Below are 21,620 nucleotides of genomic sequence, written 5' to 3'. Positions count from 1 at the left end.
CAAATAAGCTGACTTCTCAAAAAGTGACAATTTTAGGAGAAAATAATTTCTAAAGTTCTCAAAGAGATTTTTTTTTAAAGATTTTATTTTTAAAGTATCTCTACAGCTAACGTGGGGCTCAAACTCACAACCCTGAGATCAAGAGTTGCACACTCCACTGACCGAGCCAGCCAGGTACCCCTTCAAGGAGATTTTTACATTTTCACCCCAAAATAAGGCATTTCTCCCATAAACCAGCTTTGCTTTGAACTGGAAAGAACCTGAGAAACAACCTACAACTACTCGCTTTTCACACAAAGAGTGGTCCTCATGCAGTTAGGCAAAACCATCATTTTGCAGTTATGCTCAAAGCAGCCTGTTACCAGGAGACCCTAAGAGCCAAATGTACCCAATTATTTGAAAATTGTTAGCAGCATAATGACAGCAGCTCTCAAAATGGATGAAAAGACTCTAGGCACTAACTTGGAATGTCTTCATCTAGAAAAGCCCCAAGTGGGGGGTCAGAGCTGAGAGTCCTACTCTTCCTTCCTACAAGTTATTAATTTCCCAATGTTGTTAACTTAAATTCTTGGGGCTGGGTGGAGGAATACATTCTTAACATAATGCCTAAATTAAATACAATTAGATGGCTGCACAGAGATGCCTCTTCTCCAGGATTTCCAGATTAACAGAGGGCTCCCTCTACTGGTACCATGTCACACGCCAAAGGCAAATCCAGGTAAGGAAAAGAAAACCAACGCTTCCGTGCTTCTCATCCATCCAAACATTTATTATCGACACCGTGGGCCGGGCACAGCACTATACCCTCCTGGCTGAGCCACATACAGTGAATATATACTGGCATTAACAGGAAAAAAACAGCTTTTCAAAAGCAGGCAAAGCACACCAAGTGCTCTGATTTCAGATAATCATAGGGATGGAAGAGACCGATTTAGTTAAAACCGTTCTAATCCTTCAAGTCCATGAAGCAGGTTTTCAGCTGGAGTAGACTGAATATCTGGGGTTGCCTGTACAGGGGGGTACAAACTCAAATGCCTGGAAGGATTGGGCAACATATACGAGCACAGTGAGTCGGGGAGCAGGGCCGGGTGGGGACGGTGGTGACCTGGAGAGAGCAGGCCTCATTACCCAGCACACTCACCTGCTGGCCACTCTGCCCTCCCCACTTATACTGTCATGCCACACTTCAGGTCTGCGTTACCTCATCTTCAGAGTTTCCCCCAAGAGAAGCTAGAAATGTGGGTGTGAAATGTCCCAATTAAAAAAAAAATTTTTTTTTAACGTCTATTTAATTTTGAGAGGGAGAGACAGAGCAGGAGTGGGGAGGGGCAGAGAAAGAGGTGGGGACACAGAATCCAAAGCAGGCTTCAGGCTCTGAGCTGTCAGCACAGAGTCTGATGCGGGGCTCGAACCTACAAACTGCGAGACCATGTCCTGAGCCTAAGTCAGCCGCTTTACCAACTGAGCCACCCAGGCGCCCCTGAATTATCCCAATTTTGAAACGTGCGCTAAGTGAAATACGTTGGTAGGGCATGTGCAGCCCAGACTACTCGTTTGAGCCTTCGGCCTAGAATCAGAAGGGAGCTCCCCTTTTGCCCATTCCACTGCTGGCGGGTCCAAAGGGTATAAAGTTCTCATGATTTCCTTCAGTATAAACATCCATAATTGATCTACGTCCAGCCTTTTAGGGCCACATACAGTAAGTGGGTTGCTTATTCCCAAAGAAAGACGATTTTCACTTTTTAACTCACTCACTTATTCAAAAGCGTTGGCTGCACACCTGCCACAGGTGAGGCCCAGGGCTAGGGAACAGCAGGGAACAAAAAGAACACGGTACCAACACTCATGGGGCTCACAAATTGCAGAGAGGCACTACACCGAAAATGAGCTGCTGAGGGAAGGGAAGACGTGCAGTGCGCAGTGAAACTGTGTGGCCGAGAGACCAGGCCTAGTCTCGAAGGCTCCCTACCAGCTCCCGAGGACAGAACACTGTGGGGGCGAACTGAAGGATGAGTAGCATAAGTGGGAGACGAGGGAGCTTCCACGGACAGGGAACTGCCTGAAGGGACATGAGGTGCAAGAGACCCAAGGTGCTTTGACCTGAACGCAGGGAAGTAGAGGGAGACAGACCAGAGGTGGAACTGGAGAGGTGGGCAGCATCCACATCAAGTAGGTCCTTCCCTATAGGTCACACCAAGGAGTTAGGACTTGAGGGAAAGAAATCACTGAAGGACCTCACAGTGGTGTGATATGTCCTCATGCAAAGTAACACTCTGGTTGGGGTACGGAGACTGGACTAGAGGGAGACAAGCTGTTTCGAAAAGGCTGGTGGGGCTATTCTAGTAGTTCCCAATGAAAGGGGTAGGGACTTGGAATTTGGAAGGCATCACTGGGCATGAAAAGAAGTGAGCTGATTTGCGAAATACTAAGGAGGTAGAATTAACTGGCATTGGGGTGTGTGTGTGTGTGTGTGTGTGTGTGTTTGCGCGCACGTGTGTGTGTGTGTGTGTGTGTGTGTGTGTGTGTGTGATGTCATGCTTCCTTTCTCCATGCTAAACATCTCTAATTCTTTCAGCCACTCCTAATAAGACATGATTTCAAGCCCCCTCTTTGGTTGAGTGAAGGAAAAACTAAATTCTGATTAAGACTTCTCCCCTCATCTTGGAGTGCCTGGGTGGCTCAGTCAACATCCGACTCCGGCTCAGGTCATGATCTCGTGATTTGTGAGTTCGAGCCCCACGTCGGGCTCTGTGCTGACAGCTCAGAGCTGGAGGCTACTCTGGATTCTGTGTCTCCCTCTCTCTCTGCCCCTCCTCCACTCATGCTCTGTCTCTGCCTCTCAAAAATAAATAAAAACATTAAAAATTTTATTAAAAAAAAAAAGGACTTCTCCCCAACCCCAAATAAAACAAACAAAACTTACTGTATAATTTCTCACTGTAAGTAGAGGTTGTTAATAAATTCTATTCTGGGTCACACCCCACCCACTTTCTTCTTTGCTCTAAAAGAGGTAGTAATAAAGAAGGTTGAAATGTCCTCTCCACTTGTCAGAATGGTAGACTGGAAATTTCCAAAGGGAATGAGGTATAGGCAGGGCCCCTACCTACTGTCCACCTTCTTCACAAATGCCAGTGGCAGCTTCAGGACCCACTACCATCAGAAGAAATGGTTTTCCCACCCTTAGGTAAGAACTGCAAGTAGTTTAGGGAATACTGTTTGGGTAGTGTTCATCTGAAAAGGAGTAAAGTGCCTTGAGGTCCTAAAACTGTCATTAAAGGCATCAAAAAACTGTCAGGCCTACAGAAGGAAGGGAAGTCCAAATCAAACAAGTGATCTCAAATCAGAAACAAACAATGCGAGCAAGATCTGCTTTAGAACTGGTCTTTGAATTGTGGGGAGCTCGGTGTCCTGCCTGTTTGAAATCGGGCTCGTACTGATCTGTCTCTGGAGTTGCGGGACTTCTCCCGTTTCCTATTATTTCCCCCAGAGTAATCAACAGTACTACAACAATTTCATGTGCAAACTCTCAGTATTCAGAGATGGAAAGCCCTCCAGGCACAAAACTGCAACGGTTTTAGAAGAGTCTGGGTCAACGTCTGGAGGCTTAATTACCTCTAAACTTGGCGATTTCTGGTCCGAAGGTCATCGTTCTGGAGGAGAAATAAGACTTATCCTAGATTTTAGTCACAGCGCATCTCAAATCACAAAAGGAAAAGCCCCGGCTAGTAGGACCTCTCTTCCGAGCTCTTGAGGCTGATCTACCTGCCATGTTGGTCAATTAGATAGAACTTCCACACCACTGCCCTCCTCGCCTTGGCACTTACCCGCTCTGCGGAGAACAAGGACAGGACTAAATTTACCCCTGAAGGATGTGAAAGCAAAACTGTAAGGCAAGCAACAAGCCTTCTAAACACCTCTTGGGTGACCTCAACTAACAGTTTTATGTCTGGTGAAGGGAAAGTCGAGTTAAGCAGGACTTAGACAATGGCCTGGGAGAGGTGACTGGACTCTATGATTACACATCAAGGGTCTATAGTCAAAAGTATTCTGGTTAATATTTCTTCCCCAGTATTCTTCTGGGCCACTCACCACCACTGCATCTGGTGATGACCCGTAATTTCTCTGGTCAGGATATTTCACTTCTCTTATTCCTCTGTCGGGATGTGGAACTTATGTGACTTTTTACAATCATCTGACCTACTAACACAGGAGCACATGGACCACATGATAATCCCGGACCTGACGCATCCAGGTCATTCAATGCCTGTGAGGTGGCACAGGACCTACAACAAGATGCTGGGGCGTCACCCAACAAACATCTCCAGATTAGGGGAACAAACCCAGGGTCACAGGGGTATACTGATTTCACTCCTCTTTCCTGGCATGCTTCTCAAGTCAGGCGTCCCTATCGAGCGGTTTGGCGAGGAGGCAAAACTTGGACCAGCACTGATGATGAGAAGAAGCTGTTTTCTTTCTGGTATAAACTATTTTCAATACATTTATTATGACATTAGGCAGCAGACACCCATGCCCTAGTTCCCTGATGTCCAGCTACCATAAAATCTTCGAAGATTCTACAGCCAGACCAATTTTCATCTTCTTTTAAGTTACCCCGGGGCTCCGAACACAGTTACATTTCTACAGGAAATGCAGCCCTGGCCCTGGCAACATAACACAGTCAACTAAAGCGCAAGAGGCCCAATTCATCAAAATACACCATAGGGCAAATCACAGCAGCATGGAAGAACACTGAGCCTGGGAGCCTCACACAGAAAACCTTATCCAGGTGAATGCCCTTTCTTCAGTAGACAGAAAATCAACTCATATACCATAAACACATATGGCCACTCTGCCACTAGAACCACCTTTCTAAAACGTGCATCAGATGCCACCTTACTTTTCTGCTCAAAGGCTCTCCATCCCTCTTAGCCCACTGCCCAAGCTCGTGCACAATCATGTCCTAACTCATCTTTCTGGCCGCTGACTGGTTACCCAGTGCACACCACTCGCCTCTGCCTCCTCGAGTCAAACCATTCTCACACCTGAACACTCACTAGTCATCTATGCAACAGAGATGCCAACCACACGGATCCTGTCTGCAGCACAACAAAGACCACTTGGCTACCCTCCGGATGCTATTCATTCCGTGGTGAATAAAGCAAGAGTTTTGAACTGTTTTTCCACTAAAAGTGCACATCACAAAGTTACAGGAAGGTTCGTATTTACTCTAAAGATAAAATAAAGGATGACTATTCAGCTTAATGTACAAGTGTTTTAAAATTTTTTTAATGTTTATTTATTTCAGAGAGAGAGACAGACAGACAGATAGAAAGAACACAAAAGGAAGAGGGGCAGAGACAGAGAGGGAGACACAAAATCCAAAACAGACTCCAGCTCTGAGCTGTCAGTGCAGAGCCCAACGCAGGACTTGAACCCACAAGCCGCAAGATCATGACCTGAATCGAGGTTGGACGCTCAACCGACTGAGCCACCCAGGCGCTCCAGTGTTTTGAATAGCAAACGCCCTTAGTGCTTTGTAAATGGGACGTGATTTGCAAAAATCAGGCTTACAGACATGGTAAGCCTAAACCCAGTTCCTGTGGTGGTGACACTTCCCACCAATATGGTTCACCATATGATATGCTATGACATGTTTAATAAGTTAGCATTTGTCTCCCTGACTCATTTCATGGTTGAACAAGTATGTATGCCAATGTGGAAAGACAAAGTAAAAGAGGAAGAAGGAAGAAGAGGGAGAAGCATTTCATAATCTGTCGAGATGTTAGGACTGGTGCCGCACATTCTTATTTCACAGTTATTTAAAAAAACCTGAGAGGTACTCTACAGTGCTATTGGATTTGTGCTGCTCTTTCGGCACTGACCCCCTGCCTACTTGTCTTCAAGCAGGGCATGAGGTGACCACCACCACACGTGTTGCTCTGGCTCAGAAGCTGCTTGAAGGATGCAGTGTGTGGCCGTGAAACACAGCAAGCTGACTGGTTCTCACAGGTCAAGGTCAAGACCCTGGGCTTTTACCGTTAGTATTCAGTAGACTGCCAGTCAAAAATGCATGTCTTGGGAGACAGAGGAGGCCGTGTTTTTTTAATATCAAGGCATATAAACATGGAAGCACTGACAAGCAGAAGGCTACAGGAGAAAATACTACTGTATCTAGAGTAAAAATTATATATGGCTTATCTGACAAAGGGGTTAAAATTTTCAGGAGACTGGGGCGCCTGGGTGTCTCAGTCGCTTAAGCAAGACTTTGGCTCAGGTCATGATCTCGCCATTCCCAAGTTCGAGCCCCACATCGGTCTCTGTGCTGACAGCTCAGAGCCAGGAGACTGTTTCAGATTCTGTGTCTCCCTCTCTCTTTCTTTCTTTAAAAAAAAAAAAAATTTTTTTAATGTTTATTTATTATTGAGAGACAGAGAGAGATAGAGCATGAGCATGGGAGGCGCAGAGAGAGGAGGAGGCACTGAATCCGAAGCAGGCTCCAGGCTCCAGGCACAGAGCCCAACTCAGGGCTCAAACTCACAAACTGTGAGATCATGACCTGAGCTGACGTCAGATGCTTAACCGGCTGAGCCACCCAGGCGCCCCTCCCTCTCTCTTTCTGCCCCTTCCCCACTCACACTTCGTCTCTCTCAAAAATAAACATTAAAAAATTTTTTCATAAAAAAAAAATATCAGGACATTAATTTGTAGCTAATATTAACACTTCTATAAAATAAAATAAAATTTAAACACTTCAATATACCTTTCATCATTAACTCATTAAAATATATTAGGAAATACATGTACACAGTTGTAACAACTCATTATTTTTAGGCATTTGGCCAAATGTGCTAGAAAACATTATCAAAACAATAGCACACAACAGTCATTTCAAGGGGCAAAACCACAAAGTATATTAATTATAGACCAGAATGTTAGTTTTGATCAAAAAACTGCCTACAGGGGTGCCTGGATGGCTCAGTTGGTTAAGCATCCGACTTCAGCTCAGGTCATGATCTCACAGTCGGTGAGTTCGAGCCTGCATCGGGCTCTGTGCTGACCACTCAGAGTCTGGAGCCTGTTTCAGATTCTGTGTCTCCCTCTCTCTCTGACCCTCCCCCATTCATGCTCTGTCTCTCTCTGTCTCAAAAATAAATAAACGTTAAAAAAAAATTTAAAAAAAAAGCTTTGCCTACTAACAAATAAACTCAGAGTTGCACACAGATACTCAACATCTTTATCAGCTCTGAGAATAATAGTAACATTCTTGAAGGCCCTCACTAGGAGCTGGGTACATTACCTTATTTAATTCCCAAAACAACTCTGTGCGGTAAAGAGATTAACACCCTCAATTTTACACACGAAAAATGGAAGCACAGCGGGCAAGTAATCTGTTCTGGGTCAAACAACTAGTAAACTGTAGAGTTATTTAATTGACTTGAAACCTCATACAGACAACATTTATACAGGTATGCCAAGAGAAATAGCCTTAAAACTATACAGATATATTCATATCAACCATGGTTTAAAAGCATCCGTTTTGTGTTTGGGGGGTTCTTGCTCCAAATCTACTTAAAGATTGTTAGTAGTTTACCTCACTTAAACTGAATCTTAAGTAAGAAAACAACTCTGGCTAAAAACAATAATGGAAAAGATACACTGATTATTTTCTTTTATAAAATTATTTGTCATAGTATAATATAATTCAGATGAGGTGCCTTTAAGTAGCAAGCTACCAAATGTTACATGGTACGTATGCAGGGATGATGAAGGTTTTGTTTTGGTAACTGGTTTACATGAACCAACATGTTGTTCAAATCATATAAAACCACACAATAACTGAATTAACTAAGTACTTGAAATGCAACATGTGTAGTATCCAGGGAGAAGCACAGCCATACGTGAAGAGGTGGACAAGGCATAAGATTTTAGGGCCCTTGGACTTGAAATCAAGCATGCAACAGACATCACTTCTCAGGGCATGAAGACATAAAGAGAGTTTTTCTTTAAACATTCACAACAGAGAAAATGATCAAGACTGTGCCATCAGCTGAAAACTAGTAATTAAGTTCTTATTTATATTTATCTGGTTAACTCTAATAGATTTGAGTTAAATATGTTTTTATTTCCTTAAACTCGAAGAGTTACTAAACACGGGTTTGGCTTTTCTGTCAGTACAACGGTCCGCCTCACCTGTGGTTTCACCTTCCAAGGTTTCAGTTGCCCACAGTCAACCGAGGTCAACTGTGGTCTGCAAGCAGATGATCCTCCTTCAGACACAATGTCAGAAGGTCAAGAGCAGCCTAACACCCGGTCACAGTGCCTACGTCCTTCCCCTCAGTTCATCGCAGCATGTGGGCATTTTATCATTCCACGTCCTCACCAGAAGGGTGAGTACAGCACAGTAAGATATTCTGGGAGAGACCACACTCACCTAGCTTTTATTACAGCATTATCATTATAATTGTTCTATTTTATTGTTAGTTACTGTTAACCTCTTACTGAGCCTAATTTAGAAATGAAACTTTATCAGGGGTATGTACGGATAGGAAAAAACAGTGTATATAGGGTTCGATGGCATCTGGGGCTTCAGGCATCTGCCGGAAGTCTTGGAACATATCCCCGGTGGATAAGAGGGACACTGCTGTGTGTTCAAATCTGAAGCTTCTGACGTTGCCTATGCAAATTCTGTCTCGGGCAATGTTTTTTGCTAGGCTAGTGTGCGGAATCAAGGTATGGTATCAGTGACTGCTAACATATAAGGAAAAGTAGTGCTCAGATGCTCATATTTGCTACTTATTCCCCGCCTCCCACTTTTTTTTTTCTTTGCTGCCTGTTCTTCCTTTTAGCACATGTTAGCTATGGTGTCTTTTCTAGGCACATACAAGTAACACGACTTTAATGCATGCCTAGCAACTAGAAGCCAGAGTAATTCTTCTGTGTGGCTAATAAAAATCGTTCCCATTACTTTTAGCCCCATACTGCCACACAATGCTTTCCCACAACATTTCATTCACCTGCTTACAATGTGTTACGGGGGATACGAAAATGGAAATAATTTATCAGTGAAGAACCGTGTGTAGATGCAAACTTTGTAAAAATCCATCTTCAGCCTAAGTTCGTTTGTGTAGTCCCAGGGCCTACTGCACTGTTTGCACAGAGGAGGCATTTCATAGATGTTCAATTGTTCAAAAGCAAAATTACACAGAAACTTGTTTGGTCTTCAGCTGTTTCTACACCCCCAAAACATAAGGAAATAAGACCGCCTTCATCAGGGATACGTATTTACATGGAAAGAAGAGATGACTAATGTGAACAAACTGGTCGTGAGTTTTTAAATAGAATGAACCAAAAAAGGATGACATATTTATAAAAAAGCTGCTTACCTTACAAACAGAAAGAACATTAACATTTATCAGTTTCTTGATGGTCTGTAAAACAAATATGGACAATTTTATATACCTCTGATCATGGAAGTAACCATATTAGATACGTGATCTAGCAAACCACAGAGTTTCCCCAGATACAGTAGAGACACAGGAAAATGGCAGGAGTTGGGGTACAAAGGCAGATTTTGTTTTATTCTCAGTGCTACAACACTTTTCTACCAAAAGTAACAATTCATGCTGAAATGCAAAATCCAAGGTAGACGTGTAAGAAAAATCTGGAAGCAAAAGACACTAAATCTAAAAGAAATATGCTATTTTCTTTCTGCTAATATTGAAAGGAGAAATTATTGAATCTAAGATTTTCAACAATTCTTTTTAATTCACATATTCCTTCAAGGATATGCTTTTCTTTTTTTTTAATTTTTTTTCCAACGTTTTTTTATTTATTTTTTTGGGGACAGAGAGAGACAGAGCATGAACGGGGGAGGGGCAGAGAGAGAGGGAGACACAGAATCGGAAACAGGCTCCAGGCTCTGAGCCATCAGCCCAGAGCCTGACGCGGGGCTGGAACTCACGGACCGCGAGATCGTGACCTGGCTGAAGTCGGACGCTCAACCGACTGCGCCACCCAGGCGCCCCAAGGATATGCTTTTCTAATTTTTATTAAAGAATTATGCACGGCGGTACCTGGGTGGCTCAGTTGGTTAAGCGTCCAACTCTTGATTTCAGCTCAGGTCATGATCTCACGGTTTGTGAGTTTGAGTCCCACATCAGGCTCTGCGCTGACAGTGCGGAGCCTGTTTGGGATTTTCTCTCTCCCTCTGTCTCTGCCTCTCCACCTCCCCCAGACACGTGCTCTCTCGCTCTCAAAAATAAACAAACATGCCTGCCTCAAGAATACAGCTTTCATTTTGGTAAGTTTACCTGAATCAACCATATTGCTATATATTAACGTATTTATGATTTCTAAATTGAAGTTTATAATCCTGATACTTAAAACAGAGCTATTTTGATATAATAAATATAGAAATAAGGGTAACAACATGAGTTACTATGAACTTTGTACTATACTAATGAGGTTAGAAATATCTTCTCGTTCAATCCTTCTAAGATCCCTATGAAGGCACCTATTTTGTGGATGTGGGAATGGACATCCATCTTGTGGATGTGGGATGGTGGGATCACCCCCAAGGTAACTCAGGGAACAAGAAGACAAGCCACAGTGCAAACCCCGGGCAGCTGGACTCAAGTGCTCACAGTGCGAACCATTATACCATACTGCCTTGCCAATATTCACATGCTCTCCTTTTGTTACCATACTATTAAAAAAAAAAAAAAAAAAAAAAAAAAAGACTTACATTGTCCAAGTCAGGAACGTCCAGAAAGTATTCAGGATACTCATATGACACTCCCACATTGTTCACTGAAATAAGACAAGATCATTAGCTGGCTAACGTAAACTACATTTTATACATTTATTGAAATAAGGAGATTAATAATATCAAGACTAAAGTTATACTTACAATGAAATCAAATACTGTTTATGACTGGAGTAATGTTTCCCACACTTTTCCACCCAAAATCTATCGGTATTTGTATAGTTCAAATGTCTTCCTCATTAAGCCCTTCCTGAACCTACCATCCAACACCCCCCCCCCCCCATAAAGGGACTTTCTCTTTGCTTTAATTTCCATAGCCCCTTGGAGTGTGTATTCTGCCTCTGTGATAGTTATTTGTAGATATCGCTCGATCCCTCTCTAGACTTACATTTTCATAATGGAGTAGAAAGAGTGAAGGGTATTGCAGCATAGGGGACCAGAAACCTGCATTCTACTAGAAACGGAAAACGTGTGACTAGGGATAAGTCACGTATGAGACGCATCTCAGTTTCTTCATCTCTAACACGAGAGCTTGTTTAATCATTCAACAAATATTTGCCATATGCCTACATACAAGACATGCACTAGAAACTAGAAACACCAGAAAGAAAAAGGCAATCTTTGGCATCATGGTGCATACTGTGTTGTAGGAAGAGAAAGACACTGAACAAAAAGAATAAAACATTTATTTCATTACAAAGTACACTGTGCCATGGGAGCCTACGCCTGGGGTCTGACATCATCCAGGGAGTGAGGGAAGACTTCTTCGTGGAGGCCGAGAGTAGGTTCAGACTAAATGTCTCCAATGAACCATCCGTCCCTACCAGACCATAAGCCCTGAAAATCAAGATCATGTCCTTGTCTTTCTATATCCTCCCTCCTCAGTCACCTCACCTAAGGCTGGGACATCAGGACAACTGAGAAGCCAAGAAGAAATTTATATACAATTAGGTACATGACTAATACTCAGATATCCTATAGTTCTCCCTAGCTCTGGAAAGACAAACCCAGAATAAGGAACGTTTGTAGGAATATATAAAATATCTCGGAATTTATTTTAATTAATAATGAAATGGATAATCTCTATCTACATTTAATCACTACAACAACCCTACTAGGTAGTTCCTATTACTATCTCCCTTTTACATAGTAGGAAACCAAAGTTCACAGCAGTTAAATAATTTGCCAAAGGACATAGAGCAAGTAAGACTGGGACTCCAACTCTGGAAATTTGACTTCAGAGGCTGGACTCTTAACCAGCATATTAAAGCTGCATATGCCTTCACCCAGTATTCAGTTCAGAAAAAAATATCAGCAGTAAATGGGTAAAAAAAGAAATCTGGTAGCCATGTTTAATAAAACTGGAGTATTAGAAAAGAAAGGTTTTGGTAGTAAAAAGATGGTGAAATTACGATCCGTCTGCTAAAACTCAGAAGGCATTGTGCCAAATAAACCTGGTAACAGTAGCAGTAACTCTTTCAGTAGACTAACAAAATTAGTGGTGTGAAATAACTCAATAAGGGTTCTATAGTTAGCAGTAAGCCAGTCACTTGAGGCTGTGAGTCTCAAGATTCTACCTGCACAACTTGGTCGGGATGGACTAAACAAAATCACTGAAAATTATCTGAAAATCAGAAAGCAAAGAACAGTGGCAAAGCAAATTGTACGTAATTACAATGTATGCTCTTGTGAACATGGATTATATCTAAACATAATTAATAACCACAGGTCCAGATCTATTTGTAATTTATTCAACAGGTTCTCTACCCACCAGAGGTTCAAGGAATCGATTTTATACAGACCTTTAACAATTAAGGCTAAACTAGTTACAGGTGAGGCATTATGTGCCCTTGACTTTGCTTTACCCATGGATAGAATCATAAAGGATGAATAACTCACAGCCTAAGAGAAACAACAACTAAAGTATCTGTTAAAATGCTACAAATAAACAAAATATTTGTTACAAAGTCAGCTTAAAATAGACTCTTCAAGGAAACGTTTTGCCAAATTGTAATGTTCTTCAGGATTGAAGAAAAATTCTGACACTCACAACCAACTCCATTTCCCCTCACTCTCCTGGATCTAGAATACCTTTTTTAGTTTTCTTTGTAGCCAATGGAAATACTAATACTCCAGTTCAAAGTGCTGAAGAAAACTGGATAGTGTAATTATAAATGTTTTATTCACATTTTTTTTAAAGACTTGATGCTTTTTTAGGAGTTAATTTATTTTGAGACAGTGTGCGTGCACAAGAAAGGGAGAGGCAGAGAGAGGGAAACAGAGAATCTCAAGCAGGTTCCACACTGTCAGCGCGGAGCCTGATGTGGGCTCAATCTCTCGAACCATGAGATCACGACCTGAGCTGAAACCAAGAGTCGGATGCTTAACCAACTGAGCCACCCTGACACTCCCAAATCTTTTAAAATCCAGATTGTGTGTGTGTGTGGGTGTGTGTGCTGTGTGTGTGTGTGTGTTTAATCTGGGAACTCCATAAACAGTACACTTGATTTAGTAATTTCAACATGTACTCCACGTACAAAGTTGAGCTAAGGAAGCCCACAAAAAACTAAGCAAGCAGGGCAATGTCACTCTGATTAAGGCACTAACAATGGACAATCTTCCGATCTGTTTCTAATTGAGCAAAGGGAGCCATCAAAACTACATACTCACACAACGAAAATGTGAATATAGTTCTAAAAAAAAAAAAATGTTCAACACTTTAGCCCAAAGAAATAGAATCATGCATAAGGGCCATGTTATTATAACCAAAAACATACACAGCAAAAAAAATGTTAAAGCTGGAATAGATCTTTCAGAGCATCAAGCCCAATTCTATGAGGGGAAGTACATTACAAGGTCAGACTGGCAATTTGTCCTATTCCAGGGCTTAGGACTCTAAAATCCCTTCCTGTTTTGTTAGTTGCGCCTTTTGCTTGTGAAATATCCACTACCCGTAATCTCTCCACGGTTGGTAATCACTTTAGAGTGCTATTATTTAAGAGTACAGAGAAAAACAACTGTTGCTCTCAAATAGCTATTTCCATAAACTGCACAATAGTGCACATCTTTTGAAAAAGGCAACCCCGCTGCAATTTTATTTTGAGACATTAGGTGGCAGCAATAACCAAACGGCGGGAGGAAAGCTTTAAGGGAATTGGAAAAGGAAGAAAACAGGCTTTGGGTAGGAGTGAAGGATGGAAATATTTCCATTATAATGTAATCTCGTTAAGAATCGGTGCGTGCAATGCCAATATTACAGAATTCATTATAGAATTCACCAAACTAAACAGTGCCACAAGTGGTTCCAAAAGTATTCAGATAGTTGAAAATCGCTTCTAAATGGTAGCATTTTAAATTGGAATTAAATATTTGTTTATTAGTCAGGGTCGCTTTTTTTTTTTTTTAATTTCCTCAAGTAAGACACGAGAGACAAATTTTAAATTTTTTATTCAGTGACCCACAAAAACCTTTCACTCGCATCAAAGACACTGTGTCTTTCCAAAAACAAAGGATGCCCATGTCATCTCAGAATTCCAACTAGGACTTCAACAATCACCACAGGATCATGAACAGATAGGCAATCTTTCCTGTCAGCTTCTCATTGGACTGCTAAGATAAGAAAAGTTCAAGAGAAGAGATGAGGCAAACAGAGAGCAGAGGTCACAAAAGACCAAGAACAAGGGCAGGGTAATTGGAAAAAGAAGGACGCGGTGGTAAAAGGAGCAATTTTAAAAGAGCTGGCCCTCGCTGGAAAGAACAGTCAATGCCTGGTGCTCAGCAGTGCCCTCCCACACCCCCATGCAGGACTTCTGAAAACACCAATACTGATAAAGTACTGTATTATAAAGACTCAAAATCCAGAGTAATTCTGAAATGTTATGTAGATATTCTGTATCATATGATTGCTAAAAATCACTTCCACAACTCTCATACTTAAAAAGAGCATACACAAGATTTGTTTCTTCTAAATTCATTTGCCGCTGTTTCTGACCTTACCAAACTTCGAATCATTTATTAAAACCATCTGCTTTCGAGATAGTGATGTCATTAGAAAATCAGATATTTGGTATCTGGGTTGGGCATGAGGGAGGAAAATACCTTAAGTTACTAGAAAATGAAAATCTACTTGAAGAAACAGTAATAACCGATACCGGTGACCACACACAAAACACCTTCAATCTGCTTTTTTTAGATTAATCAGAGGCTTAAAAAGTTAAGGTAATATAAAAATACATCATCTAATGGTTGGGCTTCCCAGTAGATGTCAAATAATGTAAAGTATTCCCAATTTCCCACTCATCATATCAAAGTACAGATGTTAAGGTAATTTCAGTCACATTTATAGTGATACAGACTAATCCAGTCCAAGCACTCAAATTAAAGACTAGAGAAATGGAAAACCTATTATAGTTCATTAATAAAATGGATTTGAAAAAAAATGCTGCCACTTCACCCCTTTTCAAAACAAACTGAGTTTTTTTGAATGCAGACTTCATCAACAGCGTATAAGCCAAAAGCAGGTAGAAACTTCTCCCGTCTTAAGCTTTTGAACTCACAGGGTCCAACAGACCCACGTTTCAGTCCTAGCTCTACTACTACGAGCTCCTGACAAGAAGCAAGTGATTTCACCCCAGTGAGCCTCGGTTTTCTCAATGTCCTTATATATAAAACAGGGCTAATAATTTAAGAAATGATAGGCATCAAAACTTTAACCCAATTCCTGGAACATATCAGTATGTTAATCAGTGGAAGAGGAAGAGTGTTTATTTTTGGGTGATCATTTCTTCTTCTTCTTCTTCTTCTTCTTCTTCTTCTTCTTCTTCTTCTTCGTTTTTAGTTTATTTTGAGAGAGAGAGCAAGCAGGGAAGGGGCAGAGAGAGAGAGAGAGAGAGAGAGAGAGAGAGAATCCCAAGCAAGCTCTGCACTGTCAGTGCAGAGCCCAACGCAGAGCTCACACTCACAAACTATGAGATCACGGCCTGAGCCAAAATCAAGAGTTGGACACATAACCGACTGAGCCACCCAGGTGCCCCTGTGTGGTCATTAATTCAACAGGTAGTTCCTGAACCACTCTGTACCCAACACTATTCTAGGTGCTGGGATGCAGCAGGAGAGGCAAAGTCCCTGCTTTTATCATATGTGAACAGCAGCAAAGTGGAGAGATCCTGTGGAAACAGCCAGAATAACTGCTCGTACTGATTAAGGGTATCCCAGTTGTTCCTCTACCCTCTATTTCTTTCAAGTAGATCTAGTCTGACAGTCTATAGAGAGTTTGCAAAGTGAGGCAACGAAAATTCCTTCTTTGCCTTATTTAACATATTGCTGTAGCTAGCACATGTTCATACTCTGACAGATGATATTTGGAACACCATGTAAAACATTTTGCAAACTTTACAGTTTTCATACACTTGTGAGTAGCAATTTCTAAATAAAAGAGAGTTTACAAGGCTTTAAATTTGCAGTGCCTTTAATCAGAAATTGAAAAGTTAAGACTGAGTCAGAAGCAACACAACAGAACACTTTATTTCTACTGTTTAATTATAAATTGCTATGTGATCCTCATTACAAAACTAGGTAAGATCTGCCATCCATAAACTCAGAAGAGAGGAGGAAAGAAGGATGACAGGAGGTTGGTGGTTAAATCTGAGCAAATGGGAGGAACATGCGTCAACTTCATGCATTACGGTTCTGTTTACATTTCTGAGATCACAGCTAATTACCCAGTTTTAAGTTAAAGGTTCTGCTTTAATTAATACCATTAGTGGTTTTCAAGTGAAAGGAGATACATTTGAATTCTAAGTCTTATTCTCACTTTAGAAATCCAATCTCATCCAACACATCTAATGGAATTATACGGCACTATACTTAGTCTGATAATGTTCCTGATGGGTCTCCTAGTCTTAAAAAAAAAAAAAAAAAAATCCATGTATCTATTCCACTCGCTGTGATTGGCGACGCCAGGCTTTGGCCTCATTCAACACAAAGGAGGGCACTGGTGCCAGGGATCCACAGGTCCACTTGAATCCCCACTTGGACTTCTCATACCTCTCTCAAGCTTAACATATCCCAAAGTGAAATCATCATTTTCTTTACAGAATTTTCTCCTGATCTAGGATTTCTTGTCTTAGGGAAACAGCACAGAGTTGCTCAAGTCAGAACCTGCAAATTGCAAACCACTACTTGTATAATCCTGGACAATATTTAACCTCCTTAAGTCTGTTTCTTGTCCTAAAATGGGCACAAAAGCAGTAATGTCTACTTTATAGTACTGCTGAGGATTGCATGAGATTTGTTAGCATGGTGTCTGGCATCTAAAAGCACTTGGGGATGTTGGCAATAATGATTGGACACACCAAACAACTGCTATTGTTATTAATCAGTGCTTCTATCAGACAAAACCTCTGATGAGGACCCTCTCTCAATAGACCCTGGTCCTGCTTCTACTTCCTAAACATCTCTGTAGTCAGGCTACTTCTAACCATTCCCAGTGCCTGCATCCTAATGTAACCACTGTCATCTTATGTGTCATTGCTGAAAGAAGCTTACTGGTTTCCTTTTATCAATTCCTGCCCTCTTCCACTTGAAGTCAGAATAATCTCTCTAAAATGATGTCAATTTACTGCTTAAAACTCTACAATATCTATACTGTCTTTCCAGTAGAGCCCAAACCTATTAACCTGATTTTCTAAGCCTTTCGTGAGCTGGCCCTGGTTATCTCCTGACTGGCCACTGTCCCCTTTGCAGTCCGTGCTCTAGATTTACAGTTCTTCCATCAGTTCCTCCAACCTGTCAAGCACATTCACCTCCAGCCTTTTCTTCTACCTGGAAAACCTTCCCACATCTCTTCTCCCAGGGTTAATCAGCCTTTAGGGCTCACTTTAAATATTACTTTCTCAGAGACCATCTCTGACACCCTCAGCTTTCTCAGTAACATATTCTTTCATTACATTCACAGCTTGTTCAATAGCTGTCTTCCATAAAAGCAGAATGAGTATCAGTTTTATTTACTGCCGTATCTCTGGAATTTTATGTGTTGAATGAATTAGCACATGAATCAATCAACAAACAGAAAGGAAAGGTGCCCTATAATAAAGTATTTGTCTGGTCTTTGTCCCAGATTTCTGGGGTAGAGGTTCTAAACCCTTGCTATTTCCAAGATGATAGGAGTTTCTTTGTAATTCATGGTGGGCCTTTTTTTTTTTTTTTTTAAAGCTTTATTTATTTAAGTAATCTCTACACTCAATGTAGGGCTTGAACTCATGACCCTGAGACCAAGAGTCACATGCTCTGCCTGCTCTACTGACTGAGCCAGCCAGGTTGGTTGGCCTTCGGATCACAACTGAGATTATGCTAATGAGATGAATCAGGATGGGGCTTGGTCACCAAAGAGACCAAACTGTGTGGCTAAGGCCTTGAGCCAGCCCAACCTGCGAAAAGGGAGAGGGACTAGAAACTAAGTTCAGTCACATAGCCAAAGATTCAATTAATCATGTCTACATAATGAAACCCCAATAAAAATTCTGGACACTGAGCTTTCTGGTTGGTGAACATTAAGCACAGGGAGGGGGTTCACCTTAACCCCACAGAGAGGCACAGAGTTCAGAACCCTCTCAGATCTTGCCCTATGGGTCTCTTTATTTGGCTAGTATTAATTCCTATCCTTCATAATAAAACTCTACTTGTGAGTGTAGTGCTCTCCTAGTTCTGTAAGATGTTCTAGCAAATTATCAAACCTGAAGGGGTGATGGGAACCCCCAAATTTGTGGCCTGTTGGTCAGAAGTGCAGGTGGCCTGGAGACTGCTATATATTTGAACTAAGGGCAGTCTTGTTGGGGACTATGCCCTGAACTTGTGGAGTGCACATTAACTCTGGGTGGTTAGGGACAAAATTGGATTGCATTACAAAAGGGAAGTTTTGGAAGTGTCTTAAACCCATAAATCATATCCTGATGTAATAGGCAAACGACCATCTGTGCTATCATCCCATCATGTTCCTGTAAGCCTTTCCTATATACTTAAGCTAATAGCCTCTGCCCTTTCTTGGGCGTGAGCCATTTTATACCTGAGCTATGGGGGCAGGTGGTGGTATTTCCAAACATGAAAATTTATCTTTGGTACTCTCTCAACTAACTTTCTCTTGCCCTTCTATTCTTCCTCCCTTTCACAACACCCCACTGACCAACCTACCACTACAGTTTCCTCTTTTTTGTTGTTTTTTTTAAGATTTTAAGTAATCTCTACAGTGGAACATGGGGCTTGAGGACTCAGGGGACCCTGAGATCAAGAGTCACACACTCTACTGACTAAGCCAGCTGTACCCTTCTACAGTTTCCTCTTTAAGTCTCTTCCTTTCCATTTCAAAATGATTTTTTCACGTCTTTCACTAACTACAACAGCCATTTCCTACAGGTGACTAATCCATCAAGGTCATAAACTAAATGTACTAATCCCAATAAGATGTAAATGAAGATGTCACTGGCCCTTTCAGAGACATTTTATTTTATTTTTTTTTTTAATTTTTTTTTTCAACATTTATTTATTTTTTGGGACAGAGAGAGACAGAGCATGAACGGGGCAGGGGCAAAGAGAGAGGGAGACACAGAATCGGAAACAGGCTCCAGGCTCTGACCCATCAGCCCAGAGCCCGACGCGGGGCTCGAACTCACGGACCGCGAGATCGTGACCTGGCTGAAGTCGGACGCTTAACTGACTGCGCCACCCAGGCGCCCCTCAGAGACATTTTAAAAGTCAACTTAAAGCTAATTTCTAATTGGTAAAGTTCCTGAAGAGAGCAAGAAGTTAAGAAGTAGCTTTATAAATTTCTAAATCCTCTGAAGAAGCAAGACTCTTCTACTTGTAACTTCCTTAGTCAGCTGGGACTGGGAAGCTACACAACTCTTAACAAGTTCCTTCCTTCCCAGCGGTCCTGAAGAATTTTCCACAACCCAGTTCCTACAGGCCTTGGCTCTCTCTCCTCAGCCTATACCTATTTCTCTTCCTTTGATATATTGGGGACTTATATTGGGGACTTATATTGAACTATAAGGAAGTCACCTCTGGATTCCAACCCAAATAACCTAGGAGTTTGCCATTTGGAAGCTAACTGGCCCTTTCCCTGACTAGTGAATAATATTCTTGGGCCTTCTGTTGAGAAGCTTTAAAGACTTAAGTATAAACAGAGATAGAGTAGACGGATCTTAACTATTCATCTCTGCTCAAACCATATTTGAGGATAAATATTCTCAACATTTGACCATTCTCTATCGTATAACATTCTGGAAAATACTAGGTTTTAGAGGAGAAAAATGGAACACATGCCTCCAAAGCATTACCCATAAACTATAAGGTTGCATGGGCAAAGATAACAAAAAGATATCTTTGCATTTGGCTGAGGAGAAAGGAAGGACACAAATTAAAAGAAAATATCCCATCAAATATATAAGCGGAGCAAGTATTCACTTAAAATGGCATGGGAAGAAAAAGAAGAGTAAGTTCTATTCTAGCTTTTGCAGTCAATAATTTTTGCAATTAATTGACTTTTATTATCTATACTATTGTTGGCTACATACTATTATCCATACTGTTATTTATACTATTGCTATTGTCTATACTATGTCCATACTATTTTTAATATTACACTATTGAAATGATGCCTCTTCAGAAAATTATGGCACTGCATGCACATAGGAAAAGGTCAATAGGTAATAAACACTCCTGAATACACTAAGCCAGCACAGCGTCACATCAGCCTGTACCAACTAATTCTCTTGATTCTGCAACTTACACAAAGCATGACAGTATGCATGGAGAAGACCTTGATAGCGTTTGGCATGGTGAGATTCTTGGTCTAGGACACATTAAGAGCTTGAATAAAGCTGTGATTGATTTTTTTTAATGATTCACAAATGAAGTAGCTGTTTTTTCCATGAAGACCTTTTTATTTTTTCTTCTAGGACAAAGAATGTCACTTTTTAAAGGTTAAAAAAAAGTCATAGTAGTGGAATTTGAAAACAGTGTTGTCTGTGGCATACTTCAAATCCAAGGCTACTCTTTTGGCCTTGGTAAATTACGCCTCCTGCGATGTGTTATGCCAAGTCCTCCAAACCAACAGTGGAGCACACATGAGAATCTCTCCTGAGGAAGCAAGCAAGTAAGCACTGTAGCATTTGCATTTTGTTAACCCGATTGTTTGCTTATTCAAAGCAGTATTGATGTCATTTTCTCTAAATAGTTGAAGTTTTTTAAGCTTTCTCAAATCTGTGTTTCTTGGCATTTGCCTGAAAGAAGACAGCAGATGCTTACTTATTTTACATAACAGAGTTAAGAATCCAACTTCTCAACCTTAAGCATTTATAGTCTATCAAGTTACCGTGACCTTTCAGTATAAATTCAAACAATTCATGGCCATTTTCTTCCCACTTATCTTACCAAAAACTTGATGTTTCTTTCATGACAAAGGGCTTTAGCATTTTCCTTTGAAATTCTGACAATGCTAATTTTCTTTATTAAGCACTGACTATATACTTTGGTGGTTAATGCTATTCAAACAAATGGAGTATACCTTGGTGATTTATTTTTCCTTTTATCATTCCCAGTTTCATTAATACTCAGTAGAAAAAATTCCTTTCTACGTCTTCATATAGATTGCTAGGTCTTACCAGAAATCCATCTACATGTTTATTATTTTAGCAAATGTAAGAAAGGTGAGGCCATGACATTACACGAAGGAGGAAGGAGAATAAATGAGATTATTTCCTCCTTATGAGACAGAGGTTAGGGTATGTGGGATCTGGGTGGGGAGGAAAGAGGGAGGAAGGTGAAGAAGATACATACCCAGGGAATTATAAAAAGAAAA

General features: G+C 41.1%; 1 protein-coding gene across 1 annotated transcript in view; it reads right to left on the bottom strand.

Moving 5' to 3' along the window:
- The window catches only part of HSD17B12 (hydroxysteroid 17-beta dehydrogenase 12), a 167,597-nt gene that overhangs the window by 33,904 nt on the left and 112,073 nt on the right, over positions 1–21,620 (bottom strand). Inside the window, exons 5-6 of the mRNA XM_003993185.5 lie at positions 10,745–10,809; positions 9,384–9,428 (exon numbers count right to left, since the gene is read on the bottom strand). Of these exons, the coding sequence (XP_003993234.2) occupies positions 9,384–9,428; positions 10,745–10,809 (110 nt within the window). The remainder of the gene's footprint in view (positions 1–9,383; positions 9,429–10,744; positions 10,810–21,620) is intronic.

Source organism: Felis catus, chromosome D1, assembly GCF_018350175.1.
Source record: "Felis catus isolate Fca126 chromosome D1, F.catus_Fca126_mat1.0, whole genome shotgun sequence".
Classification (NCBI taxonomy): Eukaryota; Metazoa; Chordata; class Mammalia; order Carnivora; family Felidae; genus Felis; species Felis catus.
This window is presented reverse-complemented; position numbering and strand designations above follow the sequence as displayed.